General features: G+C 48.5%; 1 protein-coding gene across 1 annotated transcript in view; it reads right to left on the reverse strand.

The window, feature by feature from the left end:
- The window catches only part of LOC133342623 (semaphorin-3D-like), a 51,385-nt gene that overhangs the window by 23,693 nt on the left and 7,074 nt on the right, over positions 1-20,618 (reverse strand). The window contains exons 3-8 of the mRNA XM_061551891.1: positions 20,132-20,194; positions 17,216-17,335; positions 14,800-14,893; positions 12,313-12,432; positions 9,019-9,158; positions 1,434-1,548 (exon numbers count right to left, since the gene is read on the reverse strand). Of these exons, the coding sequence (XP_061407875.1) occupies positions 1,434-1,548; positions 9,019-9,158; positions 12,313-12,432; positions 14,800-14,893; positions 17,216-17,335; positions 20,132-20,194 (652 nt within the window). The remainder of the gene's footprint in view (positions 1-1,433; positions 1,549-9,018; positions 9,159-12,312; positions 12,433-14,799; positions 14,894-17,215; positions 17,336-20,131; positions 20,195-20,618) is intronic.

Raw genomic sequence — 20,618 nt, forward strand, 5'->3', positions numbered from 1 at the left:
AGCAGCAGGGGGCAGCAGCAGCAGGGGGCAGCAGCAGCAGCAGCAGGGGGCAGCAGCAGCAGGGGGCAGCAGCAGCAGAGGGCAGCAGCAGCAGGGGGCAGCAGCAGCAGGGGGCAGCAGCAGCAGGGGGCAGCAGCAGCAGCAGGGGGCAGCAGCAGCAGGGGGCAGCAGCAGCAGCAGGGGGCAGCAGCAGCAGGGGGCAGCAGCAGCAGCAGGGGGCAGCAGCAGCAGGGGGCAGCAGCAGCAGCAGAGGGCAGCAGCAGGGGGCAGCAGCAGCAGAGGGCAGCAGCAGCAGCAGGGGGCAGCAGCAGCAGCAGAGGGCAGCAGTCGCGACGACATCAACGAGAGCGGCATCGCTCAGCAACGATGCCGCAGAAAAGGGAGAATTATAATTGATTTGCGGGTTAGGCCGCGTAATGATAGAGCACGTTCTTGTTTTATATATATGAAGCCCTCGATTTTGTTCAACGCGTGGCAATAACTGTTGTTGTTTTCGTCGACCGGTAAGGCGAAGAACAATTATACCGTGTCTAATTGCTACGTTTGGATTGGCCGTGTCGGGTGGTGAAGGGGTTGCAGAGACAAAAAATGTTGCCAAGATCTTTACGTAGCCGAACGCCGAATTCAATTACGAATCACAACATCGGCTGCGAAAACCTACGACGCGTTAAGTTTAACTGCAGGAGCCTCTCGCTCGCTCGCTCGCCGGGGGCTGCGCTTTGGTGGAAACTACGCAGTGGCCGTGCACGCGCGTCACTTGCAGCGCTATGAGTTGAAGGAGAAGACGAGGAGGGAGGAGGAAGGATGAGGAAGAGGATGGAGCAGCAGGTGCATCTTCAACACGGGTGACTCACACACGAGGGTGGACCCATGACAGCCGAGCTTCTGCCACCACTCACGCGCTAATTACTCACGTTCGTAAAGCGCCCATGTGTGTGCGCGTGTGTGTGCGTGTGTGTGTGCGTGCATGTGTGCGTGTGTGTGTGTGTTCGCAAACAGCTGGACGGCTCCGACGCACCGAGAGCAACGATCGGACCCCCCCCCCTTCAAAAAATCTTCCTGCCATCGTGGAATTTGCGAATTCAAAACATCAATTTTTTTTTTTTGTACCGCCTCCCTCGACCCCGACGTCGATCGGAAGAATGCGCGCTGCCGTGCGAGCGACTCCGACGCGCGGGTGTGGGGGAACTTTCCCGGCGCTCGCGGGCACGGAGGAGGAAGGGAACCCGGCTACATCCCTGGGCGGCCGTTCGGTTACGTCCGCCGTCCGTCGTTCGGGTCAGGGACTCCCCCCCCCCCCACCCCCCGCGGGCCCATCGATCGCATGGAGCCGTCGGGTCTAGCGGTTGTTTTGACGGTGAGCAGCGGGGGGGGGGGGCGGGGTGGGAGGAGAGGTTCGCGTGGGCCGCCACTGCCGTCCAGGACACACGTACGGATCTCGTCGAAGTGAGTGTCGATTCCGTTGGGCCCCGGCACGGAGCACACGAGCCGAGCCTTGAGGAACGTCGTCCACTTGTTGATGAGGCTGCGCTGCCCGCCCATGTCGTTCTGTTCGGGGGGGGGGGAGGTAGAGGAGAGCGGGGGTATGAGGAGGACGAATGCTGCCAGCTCAGGCCGCGCGTTTTGTTTGCGGCGATGGAACGGATGCGGTGTCGAGTGTCGAACCGCGGGTTGGCATGGGCCCTGGTAGCGAGGAACGCAAGAAGAGCGCGTGTGTATTCATGTTGAAGCTCTTCACGCACCGTATGTAGCAAAGCGTGCTCATTGGAGGTGCGGGGAAATGTAAAACAAACTAAACACAACGAGCAGCTCTGAAAGAAATGAGTTTTCAATCTCGATGATTTAAAACTGCATGGCTCCAGTGGCTTCCTAATATCGGAAGGAAGAGCGTTCCAGACGGCCACGGAAGCGTGTCTGAAAGCGCGCGATGCGGTGACCGTCTTTGTTCCGTGGACTAGCCAAAAGTGGCTGCTGCGAGGATGACCGGAGTGTCACGTGATGGTCTCTGCTCCTTGACGAGATCGCAAGGTATTGTGTTTCATTTGTGGCAAGCACTTTGTGTGTACCGGTAATGAGTGCGACCTTCGATGTGAGGCCCTCTCCATGTCCAATTCCCCTCCCACCACCCTCCTAGCCGCACCTCCGATTAGCACGGTTGGCTACGTACGGTGCGAAAGAAGTTCAATATGCATGCATACTGTGCAAAGCCCAGTGCAGTCCCACCGCCTGCACCCTCCACGGCTACGCCATTAGCGGTGCACGAATGATTCTATTTCTGGAAATTCAATTCCCCTCCGATTTGGACTTTAATTGTATTTTAATCAAAATACAGCGCGGTGATCATAGCTGTTGTGGGAATTCTAATACGGGTGAGTACAATGAACAGAAGTTCTGGAGAGCGTGTGTGTGTCTGCTTTGTTTCTTTCAAATATAACGAGGGCCAGGTTAAGCTCACTTGTATAATTTGGTTCATCAGGCAAGAGTCATGAATTGTTTATATTGCAATTTTAACAATTGCCTGCAATTGTTTCGTTAACAAGTCACACTAATATATATTCTACACGTTTCGGTTGCTTTACGGGCAATTTTTCAATTTAAGCAACAAATTGTGTCGTCGTTTCACCGAAGAAGAATTCATCGCAGTTGGGCGAATTGTTTCGCTCTCTCTCTCTTTGTTTCCATCTGCGTTTATCTTCGCGCTAAACGCAAAGAAAAACGGCGGCGCTAACTTCAAGGGCACGCACGTGTTTGCGTTCGTAACGAGTTATTTTTTTTACCCTAATTTGTCACGTATTGCGCAGTACGCTCAGAGTAAAGTGGCATAACATTGCCAGGCTAAACATTGTGCTGCTTAATGCTGAGAAAATAAAACGCCGTTCAGAGTGGAAGAAATAATTACAGCACGCACGACACAAGGTGTCGCGTTCGCTGACGGGCAGGCCCACAAATGATGCAACCTCGCAGACAACATTTCTTTAAATATTCCTGATAAAAAAATGTTGCATATAGGTTCATAAATTTTCATTTTTCACATAGCTTAGCAATTTTAATCACACGTAGGTTACCAACGTGAAGGCAATCAATCTGCGGTGCTGTGACATGTGGCTCATATATATGGAACGAGTAGATGGTTTGACACGTGCACGAGGCTGGTGTGCACCCTCGCCACGGCAGAGGTCGCCAACGGGTTTTGATTCCTTACCCGTACCCGTACCCGGCCGCACCAGGGTCGCAAACAGCTACCCGTACCTGGCCGGGTACGGGTACCCGTTCCCTACCCGTACCCGTACCCTACCCGAAATGAGTGACAAACGGTTACTCACCAGTGACTCACGGCCTACCCGTACCCGTACCCGGCCGCACCAGGGTCGCAAACGGCTACCCGTACCATTACCTGGCCGGGTACGGGTAGCCGGGTATTGGTAGGGTACGGGCATCGGGTACCCGGTTACGACCTCTGCGCCACGGCCGTCACGTCAACGTGCATTTCACGCCGCGGTGTCCTACGAGCATTTCTCACTCGCCAACAAAAATTGGGGCAAAAAGTTCAATGATGTGTCTGAATACATGCAAGTCCGAGACGCTTGAAATGTCATTCTCAAGTAAAAAATAAATTAAAAAATGCCCATTCACGATCGCGCTTTTTATACTACCCACTTCCCTAACGTGTCTTAAACGTACTCCCCGAAATCATCGCAGTGCCCTGCGAGGCAGGGGTAGCAACTTACGTGCCACCCTCGGCGAACTGAGACGTTGCCGTGGTTGACGGCCACGTTTCCATTCACAATCCTCGGTGCTTTTAATTTCCTTGCTCGCCACGTCAACGTCGATAGCGTCTGCAACGTCCCCCCACAGCGCAGGCCCCGGTAAAATGTGCGCCCGAGTGACTGGAGTCTCGCGCACGCAAGCCGATGCGTCGAGACGCGTCAGAATCAATTTCGATTGACCGTGAGCACGTGCGTACGTCGAACGCGCGTGGCGCAACCGCGCTCATCGGTGGTGCGCGTGGGAAGGACATCAAAAATATATCTTTTTTTTAAAACACCACAAAAAAGCAGGTCTATAGAAATAGGTGGTCGGTGAATCTCCGCGTGCCTATTAGCTACTTCAATCGGTCTTCTTGGTTCTTTCGGTAAAGTCACGTAGAAGGGAAGTAATGAAATAATGAAAATAAAACAAAATAAAATAATTCTCACGACGTTTCGGCCACAACGCAAGCAGCCGTCCTCAATCGGGTGAGCGTAAACAAGTGGGAGGAGACACGCGGGGGGCGAGATGACAAATGGCAGGCAGGCCAGGCCCCGAGTGTATGACAGGAAACCGAGATAAAGAAGACACCAGAGGAAGGGCTTAAGGGAGACGCTTGAAGGACACGGATCCAAACAATGGGCATATGTTGAGTTTCAATTGCACAGACCCCCTTGGGTTGAACTCTGATGATTGGGAACTGCCGTCCCTCGGCGCATGGACACAGGAGTGTCCTCGGCAAAGCGCTGCTGTTCATCGCCCACCGGCGCATCGCTTCAAGAGCTGATCACGAGAGTGTGCGGTGCTTGGGACGCGTGTTAAAATAAGGGTACGGCGTCAACATTAAGTAATTGCGCCTCTTGTTTCGAAAATTGGTCCAACGGTACATTAAAAGCATTCGCAGACTTGCACTCATGACTTAATCAATACCATCATCACAATTAGCTTCTGTCAAGTATCCATTTGCCGGATGAAGGCCTCCCCATGCCGTCACGATGCCTCACAATATCCATCGCCTGCAACAGGGGCACCGCGGCGGCGGGATGTTAACTACCTCGCCTGGTATACAGGAGGTCGCGGGTTCGATCCATCGCCTGCACAAGAGTCGATCTCGTCACCTAATTTCCACCACGGCGGTTCCCCTGGTGGGCTCATTCACTTCGTCGGCTGCAATTCCTTCACAATCTCGCCCATCGGCCATCATCCTCTTGCTGCAATGTGCCCTGCCCGAGCCCAATTACTTTTCTTTACAGTCGATATGATGTCTCTGACACGCATTTGTTCTCTGGTGCACGTCTCTCTGTGTAATTCCGAGCATGCATAACATTCTTGCTTCTTCTTCTTGGTTCTTTCGGTAAAGTCACGTAGAAGGGAAATAATAAAATAATAAAAATTAAACATAATAAATACAATTCTCACGACGTTTCGACCACAACGCAAACAGCCGTCCTCAGGTGAAGAACAGGTCTGTCGGAAAGACAGCGTCTGAATGAACACCACCACGCTTGGCAGCGTATATTTAAGCTGGGTTAGAGGAGAAGGGAGCCTTGCTTCTGTGCGCACTTTTCTGCATTGCAACTTGGTACTCAAGGCGCTGCACATCACAATGAAATATATCATCGGTCAAATGGAGGAAAAACTGAGAACGTGGAAGCAAATGCAGCGAACCAAAAGCAGGAGAGAATAACTTCGCGTTGAGGAGGATTTTAAACATCGCGATTGTCTCTGATATCATTAAGCACGCGATCGATGGAAAACGCTCTTTTCTGGGTGCAAAAACGTGCCGCTTAACGTTGTGAAGTTGTTTGCATCTTTATTTCATGATGTTCATTCAAATCCGCCTTCTCAATACATTACCAAAACTCATAAATATATAACCTCTTGTTAATTGGCTGGAAACGTGACAACATAAAGAGAGGACTGCAGAGCTTGGGCTCGCCTGTGGCTCCTCGGCGATCGTGAGATGCATTCTGCATGAATGATGACCACTCGATATTAAACTCAATAAAAAATAACAAAATGTTAATTTGGTGTCCTCAACAACTGTGGTATACTCTTTGGTTCTTTCGGTAAAGTCACGTAGGTGAAAAAAAAACTAATTTAAATCACGACGTTTCGGAGGCAACACAAACTGTGGTACAGCATTCACACACACACACATACACATGTGCTAGCATACATGAATTGCATTCAATGCCATATTCATTCCTTATACTGCATAACAAAAATTTCTTAAAGGAATCAATCATTACTCCACGACTAATATTAACACGTATCTGAATTACCACGGCATTCCATACGCCGACGACATATTTCTGCAATCATTAATGCAATTCATTTCTGAAACCAAACACACAAAAATCAACATTTCAACATTAAAAAACAATATTGCCTGACTTATGGCCATTATATAGTTGTGAAATTCTCGGGTACCCTCATTTGAATTGTTAAATAAACAGCACGGGGCTATTTGGCTCATATTTCATGTTGATTTAGTTGCTAGAAATTCTGCCCAGCCGTAACATTTCACGTGTCGAAACATTGCAGGCAGTGTTACGCCACCTCCCACAAAAGCGTCTCGTTAACCCCAGAGCACAATAAGCTCCCTTTTGCCCTCCGCACAATAAATTCAGCAACGCGCCTAACGTAGATAATCGGGGCGCTGAAAGCCGTGACCGCACACAGAACCCCGTCCTCTTGATAAATCAAAGCACAGAAAGCCTTCAGCCCGTGTTAGCGTCTCCGTTTAAACATATCACGTGTGGGGGGGGGGGGGTGGATGGGGGGTTGTTATTATACGAATTAAAACAAATAAAACGAAGGATGCTGCCGCGGTGGTAACGGTTCGCACAATTGACTTGACACACGGCGGTCGCCGGTTTCGATTTGATCTCCCGGCACGGCAGGTGAAACGACGCGGCAAGTTTATGCAATCCGCCCGCCTCTGCCACACGCGGCAGTGTAAATGTGTCCACCGCGGTTAGTCAATAGAGGGGGGCCGCCACGGTGCGGGCGGGTGAAGTGTGGTTGCTCACACTTCTTCCATGGCCAGCCGCGTACGCTGCACTCAAAACTATTTTTTTCTATTTTACCAGGTAAGGCTCACTGAGCTTAGTAGTTCTTTTTTCAGAAGCAACCTGGCCACAAATGATAGCTCAACAAAGTGGCTTACCGTGTGGACATTTATAGCAGCCGAATACTCTAAATGCGTGTTGATTCGAAATGTGGAGGGGAAAAATCTGGAGGACCCGGAAAAAAAATCCACACGACCAGGGAGAGAGAGAGAGAGAGAGACACGCAAACTCAAAAATACAGCAGCAGGCGTCAGGTTCGGGATCGAACCCACGACCTCCTGCACACCAGGTGAGGTAGTTAACATCCCGAGGCCCTTCCGGCAGCAGCGGCGTGAGCAAGCAATCGCAGGGCTGCGCCTTGACCCGACGAATAGAAGAACAACTCCAAATTCACGAAGCCAAGAAGCCACTGGGTGAGAGAGGCAATTTTGTTTTGTTAATGCGGCAAAACGGCAAGGCCGGACTGGCACGTCGCCACGATCGGCGAACGCACGCCTGGCTTCGGTGGCTGCCGTCATTTAATCAAAGTCTTAAGCAGGGCTCAGCTACAACTTGCAGACGAACTGCAACATTTGGAATGCTTTCAAAAATACCCTTGTGCATTTTGTCATGGTTCGAGTAATAAAAGGGAGCTCAGCTGCATCCGTATTGTGGCTGTGATTTGCCATTAGGGAATAGGCGGAGACACAGAAAAAATAGATTTTTTTCCAAACAAAAATTAAGCGTGAAGTACTTATTGGAAGCCAGAGAGCCTTCGCGTGTTTAAGTATGCGGCGACAGCTTTCATTTTGCATTACTCATTTACCCTAACCACATTTGAGCTATAAAAATATATAAACGTTTTGCGAGTCATTACATTAGCACTGTAATACACATATATTCTCTGCGGCTAATTTGCAATATGACATTTTTCGTTGTTAACTGGTGAACAGGCCTGAGACCATCAAAACTTCTCCACCATGGTTATGACGCCTGGAAATCAGAATCACAGCACAATCAGGTCTGCAAATTTAAAGTTCCCAGGTGCGTGCTGAGGGCAGAGCCAATGAAAGTCGATAGGATATTTGCATTTATGCCTTGACTTTTTTAAAATGTGGAATGTTTCATTTCGCAAGTTTTTAGTTTCCTAGCTCTGCTCCACATTTTATTTCCCAGAGTTCTTTGCCTCAGAAATGCGTGGCAGCTAAATTCCTTCTCTTGCAAGGTTAATTGAGCCAAGAAATGCATTGCCAGGGTAGGGTTGGGCCTTGTTTGTGTGTCCTCAAAAGAACAACACTTCCCACAATGCATTGTGCCAGCAACATTTTCTAATTAAACGTTGAACATAATTGAGTTTACTTAAGTGTGATTTATTATCGAATGGTTGTTTCTGGTACTCAGTAGCTACTAATGGCTAACTATTTGCGTACCAATCAAAAACTATTAATCATAACATCTTTGAAAAATGTAATACTCATGGTGTTAAGTGCAGTCTCCACAATCATTGTTACTCTCTGGCCTCATTGTTTCTCTGCTATTAAAAAGGACCATTTCCTGAAATGTTGCCGATTATGTTTTTTTGAGGTCACGGTGATGTTACTGATTAATAAATTTGAAATTTTTCCCAATTTTTTTTTATCGCAGACATAGATGTTGATTCATAAATATTAAAGCTACAAGTTTGTTAAATGACTATGGACAGAATTATTTTAGGAGCACACAAAACGAATTAGAAAATGAACACAACAACAGGGGGTCAGGGATGCTGTTGTCCTCAAAGCAAAAGATAATCCAGTGGAAATGGGCAGGAGGCCGCGTCATGAGAAAGGCTGACGAGAGGCGAGAGACGAAACCAACTATACGGAGTGGAGACCGAAAGACGGAGCAAGCAGTAGAAGGGAGACGGCGCAAGAAACGACAGCAGCGAGGCGACAGAGTTCGGAGGCCACGAATCAGAGAGAGGAGCAGCTGAGGATTAAAAAAGGAAGAAACGGGAGGGAGGGAACGAAAGAGGATATTTTTCCACGTGTGCATGTATGTTGAACTTCTTTTGCACCGTACGTATCCGACAAGTGCTAATCAGGGGGGGGGGGAGAAAAATGGCATCAAACTAAACACAAAAAAGCAGTTCTCAAGAAAATTAGATCTAAAAGCGCGCAGCCCCGGCGACTTCCTGATATCGGATTGAAGAGCTTCGTGGGGGAAGCTGTCCCCTTACTTTGCAGACACGCGCCACCCGGGAGAAGATTGCCTTTGTGCCGCTCGCCTCCATGGCCGTCTCGCGGAAAAACACATACACCTTGTCGTCCTCGCGGCTGCTCGTGTCGGGGAACGCGAACACTGCCACGAACTTGGGATCTGTCGTCGTACAAAAAAGAGACACAATTAAGCACGCCTTGCCGTGTAAGCGTGCACGTGTCGCGGGCCACTCTGCACCCAATCCACCAAATCGTCCGTCAAATCGTGAGCGACGTTTGGCCCCGCGTCGCCACGCCGGTCAGCGCGCCGGTTATTTTGACGGTGATCCGCGTCGAAGTACGCTACGACCATTGGATTTGTTTTTTGTTTGCGTTGCTCTCTGCTGCTCGCAATGCAGCCGCGCAACGCTATATAGAATATGATGCATTGTGGTGGTCGATTCGCACATTCACGGTGCGATCCATGCTCAAGCTGCTTAGCTTGTGAGATCCGAAAGAGACTGGGGTGTATTCTGGGTAATTTGGTCATCACCTTTACGTAGAATAACATAGCCGAGTGGGCTATCCTCTGCTTAAATGAAAAATACCGACTCATAAAAGCAACCTGGCAAGCCAGTCCATTCAGGGAGCCTCCTTTGTTTTGTTAGGGGTTTCAGAAAAATGCAACCACATCCACAAACGGACACTCGCCAGAGGTGCACACGTCGATAGCGAAATGCTCGCAGCCACGCTAATCGCACTGGCTCTCAGTGTAAAGTTAAACAAAACGACGAATAGATCCGTATGTCATGGAAAATCTTGCGTAACAGAAAAGATACAAATCTGGGCACTTGTAGAGGTGAGCGAGCGTAGGTGTGGGAGGTTTTGTCGTCATTTGTTCAGTGTTTTTGTATTTGTTTGTAAGCGATGCAATCTGGGGCAGATGGACTACCAGATAGATGAACGAACGGACAGACGCACAATTTGCAGTGCATAGCAAAAAGCAGCCAATTGATTTTTTTTCTCAAAACGTTTGAGAATTTAAAATGTTTAGTTGCTTTCCGACAAAGGCAAGAAGCGCTTAAGCGCTAGCTCCGTGCATCCGTCAGCCTCGTCTGTAACATGACCTCGCCATAACACTTTGAAACGTGATTCAGGAGGAATACAGCTTGGGTATCAAGTTGCGTTATTATTGTTAGGGACTTGCCCTCGAGAAAACCGGCCCACGTTTGATTAAGTGGTTGCCAAAAACGTGGACGGCACAAACCGGGAGCAAAACTTCACGATTCGCAAATATGCAAAAGGTCTTGTGGCCTCAGAGCTAACCTGTCAGCTTCCATGCCGATAATTATGAACTCCGTCCGAAGACAAACGCATCTTGAAAAGCGTCACGCACTCCGCGCGTTACGCACGCTACCCCCCCCTCCCCCCGCTCGTTTTAAATGTTGCTTGTTCGCATATTCCTTAAGCGTTCTTTTAAGTCTGCCATCGGCAGCACGAGAGCTGACCGTGCCGTGAGAGTTGATCGCGCGTGGTTGATTTTGTTTTGGTCCTCTATCATTCCGAGTTCAATTAACCCGAGGACCATCCATAGCGTGTCATCTGCGTCTGAGCTTACAGAGGTCCCCGTCAGATGCGCGTCTCACCTGCGCATTCCTGCAGAGATTTCAACCTCCACTCTGCGCCCACGCTGATCCTTCGCACACTCCCCTTCTTTATCTCCGCGCGACATTTGACAACAATCTCGAAAGCCGAGATGCTTCTCTGGCAGAGGAATGCTAACTGGGGTTGAAACAGTCGATATTTGAAATCTCAGCAGGGCGTTACTTTTTTGTTTGTTCCTTTGGGGATTTGTCACGAAAAAAACCAAGCTTTTACATTCGGTACAAAAAAAAATGGCACTTGTCAATTCATACGACACCCAGAGAGGTAATGTTTAGGGGTGAATTGTAATCACCAGAAATGGCATTGCACATTGTGTTTTCGCGTGATGAGCGATGTAAAGTACTCCACTGCCCACTTGCATGTTACTCACCCGCGTCACCGAATGAAACTAAACTGAACAGACAACTTTCGTGGGGTTTTTGTTTTTAAAATAATTTCCTTTCTTTTAATTAAACGTTTGAAACCAACATCCAATAACAACAAAGCAATCTGTGAAACTCACAGGTTTAAGAATATGTAATTATTTGTTTAACAAATATTTAATCTATATACAATGGTAAAGTCACGTAGATGAAAAATAAACATAATAACAAAATAATAATAAAATGAAAATAACTAAATTCATTTTATTTGTATTATTTTTTTTTTTCCATCTACGTGACTTTGCCGAAAGAACCAAAGAGTATGGATCCTTGCAGTCACGAAAACTTCAAATCTAGAACTATATACAACGCTCGTGCGTAGATATGTATCGACTCATTGTACGCGTACAGATCCTGTGCCAATCAACTGCTGTGGGCGGTGGGAGTTATTGACCAAACTTCACCTGCTGGTCTTGGTGGGGAGCATCGATGTAAGGCGCATAGAAGCACAGTACAACAGTAGATTTTGCTGCACTGCTCTCTTCCGCCCAACACGTAACGCCGCAGTCTATAACAACTGTGATGCATGGTGGTCAACCATTTTGCGAGCTATCTCAGCTCTACTCTGCTTAGCTTCCGACATCTGACGGAACTGCGTTCGTTCTGACATCTGATGGCACTGCGTGCATTCTGTCATCTGACGGGACTGCGTGCATTCTGTCATGTGATGGAACTTCGTGCATTCTGATATCCACTGCGTGCATTCTGTCATCTCACGGGACTGCGTGCATTCTGTCATCTGACGGGACTGCGTGCATTCTGTCATCTGATGGAACTTCGTGCATTCTGATATCCACTGCGTGCATTCTGTCATTTGACGGGACTGTGCCTCCTGACATCTGACGGGACTGCGTGCATTCTGTCATCTGATGGAACTTCGTGCATTCTGATATCCACTGCGTGCATTCTGTCATCTGACGGGACTGTGCCTCCTGACATCTGACGGGACTGCGTGCATTCTGTGCGATTTGGCCCCAGGGCTTACATTTACGCCAAACAGGTCGCTAGGCACTACGTGCCTGAGGAACATAGCCAAGTGGTTATAGACCCTCGGACTCATTACTGTAAATTAAAAACGAGAGCTTTAGCGGAATGCACTGCCACTGTGCACATTCTATCATTTGTCTGACGCCAATCAGGGCGCGTTAAAGGGTTCCAGACCGGCAGCAGCGCGTGCACGAGCGACGATTCTCCGGGGCACCGCCAGGAATCGGCCGTGCGTGGGTCACGCGGCCACCGCCGTCTCACCGTTGAGCCAGCTGGCCTCGTGCTGCTCCGTGCGGATGTAGTTCCCCGGGCCCAGGCTGCGGCTAAACGTGGGCTCCTTGCCCATGAAGTCCACGTTGAGCCCGGCGAACAGATGGCCGTCTGCGAGCAAAACACGTCGGCGACGGTTGTTGGGTGAGCACGGCTGGCGACGTACGGCGCGAAAGAAGTTCAACGTGCGTGCGTGCGTGCGAGGCGGTGGCAACTGTAAGAGAGAAATCCACACCCGCGATTCGCCGAGCGACACAAACCGCGGTGCGGGTGCACTCCGGGGTCGGTGCACGGCGGCACCGAAGCAATTCGCCGGCTCAGGGCCACCGGCGGTTGAATGGCCGACGAAGCCGGCTATCGATTTGTGGCGTTTGTTGCGGTTGCAAAAAATTCCGTTGGCCCATCCTTGCAACGCGACACTGCAGGGCGTGTCGACCAGAAAGTATGCACCATCTGCGGTGGTTGTTATGGGTGTTGAAGATCACGTGACATTATTTATACATGAGTTTGCTTTGTTAAGAGAAGGTCGCGTGTGCCAGCGGCACGGTCCAAATGTGGCCAATTAGCACAATTATGTGAAAATCACTAAGTTTGGTAAAACCACATCGCAACATCGCCTCCCACTGGCAGACTATAACCGCCTTCATGATGGCCTTGCTCTATATAAAAAACAAAGAATACTCGAATACCAAATGCATTATTCAACGGTCTTGAAACAGCCAACGTTCCAGCCTGGAAAAACAGACGACCATCTGCACAAGTGGACGTAAGTGTTTAGCAATTAATTTGATAACAGTTGGGGGAATAACCTTGGCGCTTGAGGCAATATTATTTCACCACGAATTATTGTAACAATAAACCTCCCCTCCCTCCTTTGTCAACGATTCCATCCAACCATGAATATGTGCAACGATGAGGACAACTCTAAAGCGGTCACCACGTGAGATCGATCACTCTTTCCTCTTGACGTCGGGTTATGAGCGATATCACCATGGCTATAGGACACACACATTGCAGCGTTACAAAGCCAGAACGCCGGCTTATGCCCCTTCTGCAAGTAATGGAAATCAGCCACGTCCAGTGCAGCGTTACTGCCACATCTGAACTTCACCTAAAATGACCAAGAAGAGATCTTTCACGCATTCAAAAAAATATAATTTTGGTCCTCATTTCCTCCGACGGGAAAAAAACGTACCATTTCAACGTGTTATCCCGGGCTTGATTTAATTTAATCGGAAACGTCGTCGTTGTTGTTGCCATTGTTACTGCCGCGTGGTTTTATATTCTGTGCGCGGTGTTTAATTGCCCCCCCCCCCACACACTTTTAAAATAAAATGGCGAACAGATGTGTGGGCTGCGTGGCCAAAGCAACTGCGGCAACACCAGAGCATTAGCCAGCACCACTGGGTCCATGGGTTTCAATTCCGATTTCGAACCCCCCCACCCGCTCCCCCCCTCCCCCAGCGTTAAGCTGAATTCTTGAACGTAGCGTATTCACACTCTAAGCCTAGACGCCAACACATGGACTCCCTTAGTCTGCCCAATGTGGCAATTGAATGGACCTCAGAAATAGTTCTTTAATGTCACCTTCCAGAGGCTGTTGTCACTGGTGACTGGGCAGAGGCCATCAGCTCACTTGAGTTGAGAAAACAAGCTTAATCAGCGATGGCTGCCTGGATTTAAACTCGGCTTTCCAGCGTTGACAGCTCAGCGCTCTACACTGCCGCCATAATCTTTCATTACTCTCTGCGAGAGTTCAGCAATGTACATTTAGTGCATCTCAAAACGCGCAGCTCACGGCACATTTTCAATGCAATTAAGCAGAAGACGTTAGTTACTGCAGTTAGTTACTGCAGCTACATACTATTAACATTCCTTCCCTTTATTAATGCTACCCCTATCCCCTCCCTTTGATGCTGCTAATCCTGCATAATGCACGGGCATAATATGACTTTGAAACCCCCCTTCCACCTCCTACGCATTTCACAAGTAGTGACTAATCCCATATCTGCATTTCCCATAAATATGCTAAATTCCTCTTGATATGCAAATTATTTTGTCAAGGCACTCTTCCCCCTCCAACCCAGCTTAAATATACGCTTCCAAGCCTGGTGGTGTTCATTCAGACGCTGTCTTTCAGACAGACCTGTTCTTCACCTGAGGACGGTTGCTTGCATTGTGGCCGAAACGTCATGAGAATTATTTTATCATGTTTTATTGTTATTATTTAATTGTTTCCCTTCTACGTCACTTTACCGAAAGAATCAAGAAGATGAATCCCTGCAGTCACGAAAACTTTAAATTGAAAAGAAGACGAACCGTTGCATTGAATATGGGACTTAAAAAACCGGTTTTCGATACTGGAGACCGTCATAAGTCTGTGCCTTCCACTGTAGGGTCAGTGTGCTGCTCTGAGGCTTGTGAAGAGTGGCAGGGAGGAACTGTGTGTGTGTAGGTCGCCGGTCTCAGGCTCCGTACCTGTGATCAGGGAGACCGTGTTCTGCTGAGGATCATAGGGGCATCGGCCACGACCAGACTCCATGTGCTGCGCGTCCAGACTAAACACGGGCTCCTGCTTGATGATAGCGATGGCGAGAGAAAATAACCGCGAGGATAACGTGTTTAGCGAGCATCGTTTTACGTGCTATGAAGAAGGCCCATTGCCTGAAACGTCACCTATTACATATTTGGTTCCTTTCAACGCAGTGTTAATTGTTCTTGTGAGCCACTGCCAATGAAGCATTACCAAGTGAATTGGTTAATTATATTTCGAGGCCACACAACACGGCTTACCACGTTTCTCCCGCTAGTATGAGGACGTTTGGTAAAGTGTCCTTAGTTTGGCATTTGCACCGGAACCCTAAACTTGTCTTGCTGCAGCAATATACAGTTCTAGAACATCCTGGTTTTAATTTAAAACTAATTTTTTTTTTTATTGTTCGTAGCAATCACGCGCTTGCGCCTTAGCAAGCGCCCAGGCTGTCTCCATGTCGTGGTGATCGATTATCCGAACTGTGCCGCCGCTACAAGGCGCCGTTGCGAGTCAGACGCTCGCATAAAACGTTAATTTTCTTATCGCAATATGCGGAAGGGGAAAAACAATCGTGAAGTGACGACAATTCGTATTTCGGCATTTTGTGACAACCAGAGGTTAAGATATTCCGCTCGATGTATATTTGCGGACACGCTTTGGGCGAAGAAGATGGGAAACCGCGTGAACAGATTATTTGGCGACGATGCGGCGTAGGCAGTGTGGTGCACACGCAACAATGAACACAATACTCTGCAGTACTCTAGAGGCAGTGTTGTTAATCAGTGTGTTGAGATATATTTGCACAGTATATAATCCCTGACCAATTATATACTTCTCCCTGTGGAAAATATATAAAATACAAGGCATCTAGCTTAAAATAACAAGGACCGCTGGCATAATAACAACCCAGATTAATGAACGATTAAGACAAATTAATACAAAAAATTACAACAGCAACCTGTTTATGTTACCGCACGGTTGGCTACGTATGTGCGAAATAATTTGAACATACATACATACAATGTAACAGCAAGTAAAGAATGCAATTCAATTTTATTCAGCCATGGGAGTTACATATGTAAGCATTCATGCACATTGGACAGAAGTTCCGAGTTATATTGTCAAGAGCTTGTGGCTTCGTGCAACTTAAATGAGAAAAACTGCAGGAACGCAACTGCCATAGAAATTGGCTACGATTTACTAAACCCCGAATGGACATTATACATCGGGGAAAAAAAATAACAACCGACTCCTTCTTGTTAATTTAGGACGCCGTATATAATTCGGGAAAAATTAACCCGAGGACCATCCACAGCGTGCCAAACGCATCTGGGTCTGAACTTACAGAGGGCCCCGCCAGATGCCGAGTCTGCCGCATGAAAAGCAACCGATCATTCAATTGCCTCAATTGGCTACACTTGACAGGGAGACACAGTCCAGCAGATTTGCCAAGCTGGAGTCGACTTCATGGCAATGAAGTCGTACGCACGTAAGCCCCTTTATCCCATTGGCCAATGCAATAATTCCCTGAATGCTGAGCAGGCATTGGCCCACATCTAACGCTGCTGCCACTGCAACACAAACGGCCGTAGCCTAACCTGGGGGGGCCTTGAACAATTACGCTTGCAACACGATTGGGGAATTGAACTTGCTTTCAAATAATAAATAATAAAACGTAATAAAATACAATTCTCACAACGTTTCGACCACAACGCTTCGGCCACAACGTCGTGAGAATTGTATTTTATTATGTTTTATTTGTATTATTTTACTATTTCCCTTCTACGTGACTTTACCGAAAGAACCAAGAAGACGAATCCCTGCAGTTACGAAAGCTTTAAATCGATAGTTGCAACCTGTTTAGCGCAGGCAGCTTTTCAGGGGCGAGTGCTCTTACTTAGAGAGCATTGATGTAAGGCCGACGCAGCATGTGACTGGGTGGGTGGCCAGCACCACGCTCGGTCGCATTTGTCTCCCGAGTGACCATGTTCACACATGGCACCAGGCACTCATTTAGAATCAGAATCTCTTTTTAGATTGGAGGAATCCGATGAGCTATGAAGCTCTTTTTCAAACATGACCGATGCAGATAATCGTCACTGGTGTTGAGAGCGAGCGTGAATCGAACTCGGGTCGCCAGGTTTGTAGCAACTCCGATCAGTACGTTTGGCTACGTACGGCGCAAAAGTAGCTCAACGTACGGGCACACAACATACACGCGTACGTAGCGCAGCCACGCGCACCAAACACGTACGCAGCAACACACATGCAGCGCTTGTGCCCTCTGCGGTGAAACAACAGCGACTGCACTACGGCAGACTGCCCACGTGGGTGGGTGGGTAGGTGAGGAGGGGGGAGCACCTCAATCCTGGAGCCCATGTGCACGAAGGCGCACACCGGGTAGAAGGCGCCGGTGCCGCACGCGTACACGTGCGTCCTGTTGTAGTGGTGCAGCACTCGGACAAAGTTGGCGCATTCTCCCTGCGGCGGTCGCGGGGGGGGGCGGAGAGGCACGGTTAGGCTCGAAGCCGCTGCGAGCAATGGAACTTGCAGCAGCTGCGTCGCGAATAAACATCGATCTCCGAATCTCGAATCAGCTCGAGTCTCTCGTAAATCACGTGACTTTTGCGTGGCCGCCCCACGCTCTGAACATCTCCGCTCTCCCCTCTCCCCGCCCACTTTGAAAACAGACGCTGCGGCGTCGAGGCCCTAATGTAGCCTCTTCCACCATACCCTCGCTTTTCCTGCTGACCATTTGGTCACCATTTTCTGGTTCCTTTTCCATCCTTTTCCTCTTATTTCCAATTCTTTCAGCCGCATCACCTCTACATAACAAAAGGCTCAGTCCCATTTACACGCACCTTTACATCATCCGCACCTAGTTTACACAACAAAGGCTCATTCCTAACAGCGTGCTTCAGCCGCACCGAACCTCACAAAAATAATATGCAGGGCCCACCTTGGCTCCTCCCACCCTCAACCAGTATATATACAAGGACTGTTTTCTTGGAATTTCTCTAACTTGATACAGCTATCGTGCTGTGACGGTTCCACCTGAAGACGGAAGCTTGTGTTGCCTCCGAAACGTCGTGATTTTTATTTTATTTTATGTTTATTTTACTTTTGTAAATTTTAATTTTAATTTTTCACCTACGTGACTTTACCGAAAAAACCTAAGAATATCTTTCTCTTCTCTCGTCAGATTCGCGTTCCTTTTTCTTTTTCCATTTATTGCATCCTTAATCCTACTCCTTTTCCCGCGGTTGCTCGTATTAATACAATCATTGTTTATTATCCATAATTAACCTTGATTTGAAGCTTTCGTGACTGCAGGAATCCATACTCTTTGGTTCAGGTGTGAAAGCAGGTTTCCCACCTTTTAATGTTTCAGCTCACCAATTGGTTGAAAGCAGCTTTCCCACCTGATGACGGACGCTTGTGTTGCGCCCGAAACGTCGTGATTTATTTTATTTTATACCTACGTGACTTTACCGAAAGAAACAAAGAGTATCCATAATTAACTTTTGGATTAGACCACATATTTATCTGGCAAATGTTGTGTCAACGCAGCCAAACAAACTAAATTGTCACACACACAAGCATTTCATATGCCAGGTTTTAATGTTTCAGCTCGCCAATTGGTTGAACAATAATTCTCACGACCAAATGTAGCATTTATATCCGAGGTTTTGTTTGTAACTACATGTAATCGTCATCAGGACAAATCCAGGAATTCAGAACAAAAAAGTTACGAGTCAGAATAATTTAATTCTTTACCCAGGAAAGCCTCACTCATTTTCAGGAGGTTCCTGCGTTTTAATTTCTTCGCTAACATCGATTGCATTGTATATTTTGAGCTCTCGGAGGAAATTGAAAAAACACAGTGGAAATCCATGCAGAATAGGGGGAGAACTTGCAAACTTCACACTAAATTGTGCCTGGGCCAAGAACCGAACCCAGGCCCTTCTTGCTGTGAGGCACGAGCTTTACACCACCACGTCACTCTGTCACCCTGATGGACTTCGCAGGTAATAATGCACTCGTTTCTAGATGTAAACGGCTTGTGACATTCGTGGGACTCGCGTAAAATCATGAGTGCACGAGTCTATTATCTACGATTCATTCAGGTAACAAAAATATCTGTTGTTACATTGTTTTGAAAATGCATTGCACTTTGAAAAAACTCGAAAAAAATGTTGAGCTACAGCGAAAGAGTCACGTAAAGGATAGTCTGACAAACCGTAGATGCATTTACGAGGTAGACGAGGCTCTTTCATGATGTATATTTATATTGTTATAAGCCCCTCAGATTCATGCCCCAATCGGCGTTCCCAATTTTCGTCGCTCACATTTAACATCTCGCTTTGAAAAACGGTCGACGCCCTTGCACGTGACAAAGACCCCCGTATAGCCTACAACAGACTGTTGGGGCAAGTGCTGTTAGCGAGCAGCTATGAAGGCCGGCACGGCACACGAGGGGGTGGGAGGCCAGCACCATGCACGGTCGCCTGTGTCTCCCCAGTGGCGATGTTTACACACCGCACCAGGTACTAATTTTGAAGCTGAGTCGACCTAGGGGAGGCCCATGACCGGTTCAGATATTCGTCACTTGTGTTGGCCATGAGCGGGTATCGAACCCAGGTCGCCGGGTTCACAGCGCAAGCGCGCTGACCGCTACAGCGCTTGTGAATGCACACACACACACGCGTGCGTGCGTGCGTATCACTCGTATAAACTTCCACCGGACACATTTGGGTGAAATTAATTTGCGTGTTTTTTTGTTTTTAAAACGACGAAGCCTTTCTGCTGAACACAACTATCCTATGAGTGGCTCTGAGAAATGTACAAAGGGGGGGGGGGGGGGGGCGCGACCCACTCTCGCTGCTTCGCGTGAGCAGAACAAACGCGGCTTGCGGGCATGTCAGCTCCCATTTGTCTTTTAGCGCGAAATAATTCTGCCCAAAAAAGCAATTGACTCGGCTGTCATTGTGTTTGGCGAGCGACTTATTCAGTCGCTCTGTTGCGTCCATTCAGGAGGTCCCCTCCGCCAATATCGAAACGCCTTCCCAGCCGCGGCGCGCTTAACCCAAAGCTTTCATTTCACTTACAAATCGGTGTAATCCTTGCCGATCTCCGGCAAAGCCACGTTATTTCTGTCAACAAAATCCGAGATTCTTCCACCCTGCCCTGCTCTGCTCTCCCCCACCCCCCGCTTCGTTGTGACGCTCGGAGGCTTTGGGAACCGTCCCCCGACAAAGGGATGGACACGGCACTCACCTGAGGATCTTTCCCCGTGAGCTTGCACATCTCCACCCTCTCCTTGGACGGCGGCCAATAGATCTGTCGGAGATAAGGCACAGACGCAAGGACAAAGATCCCCCGGGTAGCCGGCCAGACGGCCAGGGGCAAACCGCTGAATCCAGAAGCTTTAGCTGCGTTCGCTCAGTAAGTGTCTCCCACGTGGCCACTGTGAACCTGCCGTGGTAGTTGAACCCAGCCACCATTAACGAGCGGCTATTAAGTCTCGCGTAGACTAAGTGTGGGTCATGTGGTATAATCACCGCCACACTTTTGTGTCCCTGGTGTTCGTTTTACGCAACGCACGAGCTACTGATTTTAAGGCTGAATCATCCTAGGGTAGGCATGGGACGGATTATAATATTACCTGCTCTGAATGTTCGTCGTGACGGGGGAACGGAACTCGGGTCGCCGGGTTGGGTAAGCCCAGTGTGCGCTGAACACAAACACTGCCGTTTCAACACAT

Source organism: Lethenteron reissneri, chromosome 15 (genome assembly GCF_015708825.2).
Source record: "Lethenteron reissneri isolate LAM-NWPU_2019-01 chromosome 15, ASM1570882v1, whole genome shotgun sequence".
Lineage (NCBI taxonomy): Eukaryota > Metazoa > Chordata > Hyperoartia > Petromyzontiformes > Petromyzontidae > Lethenteron > Lethenteron reissneri.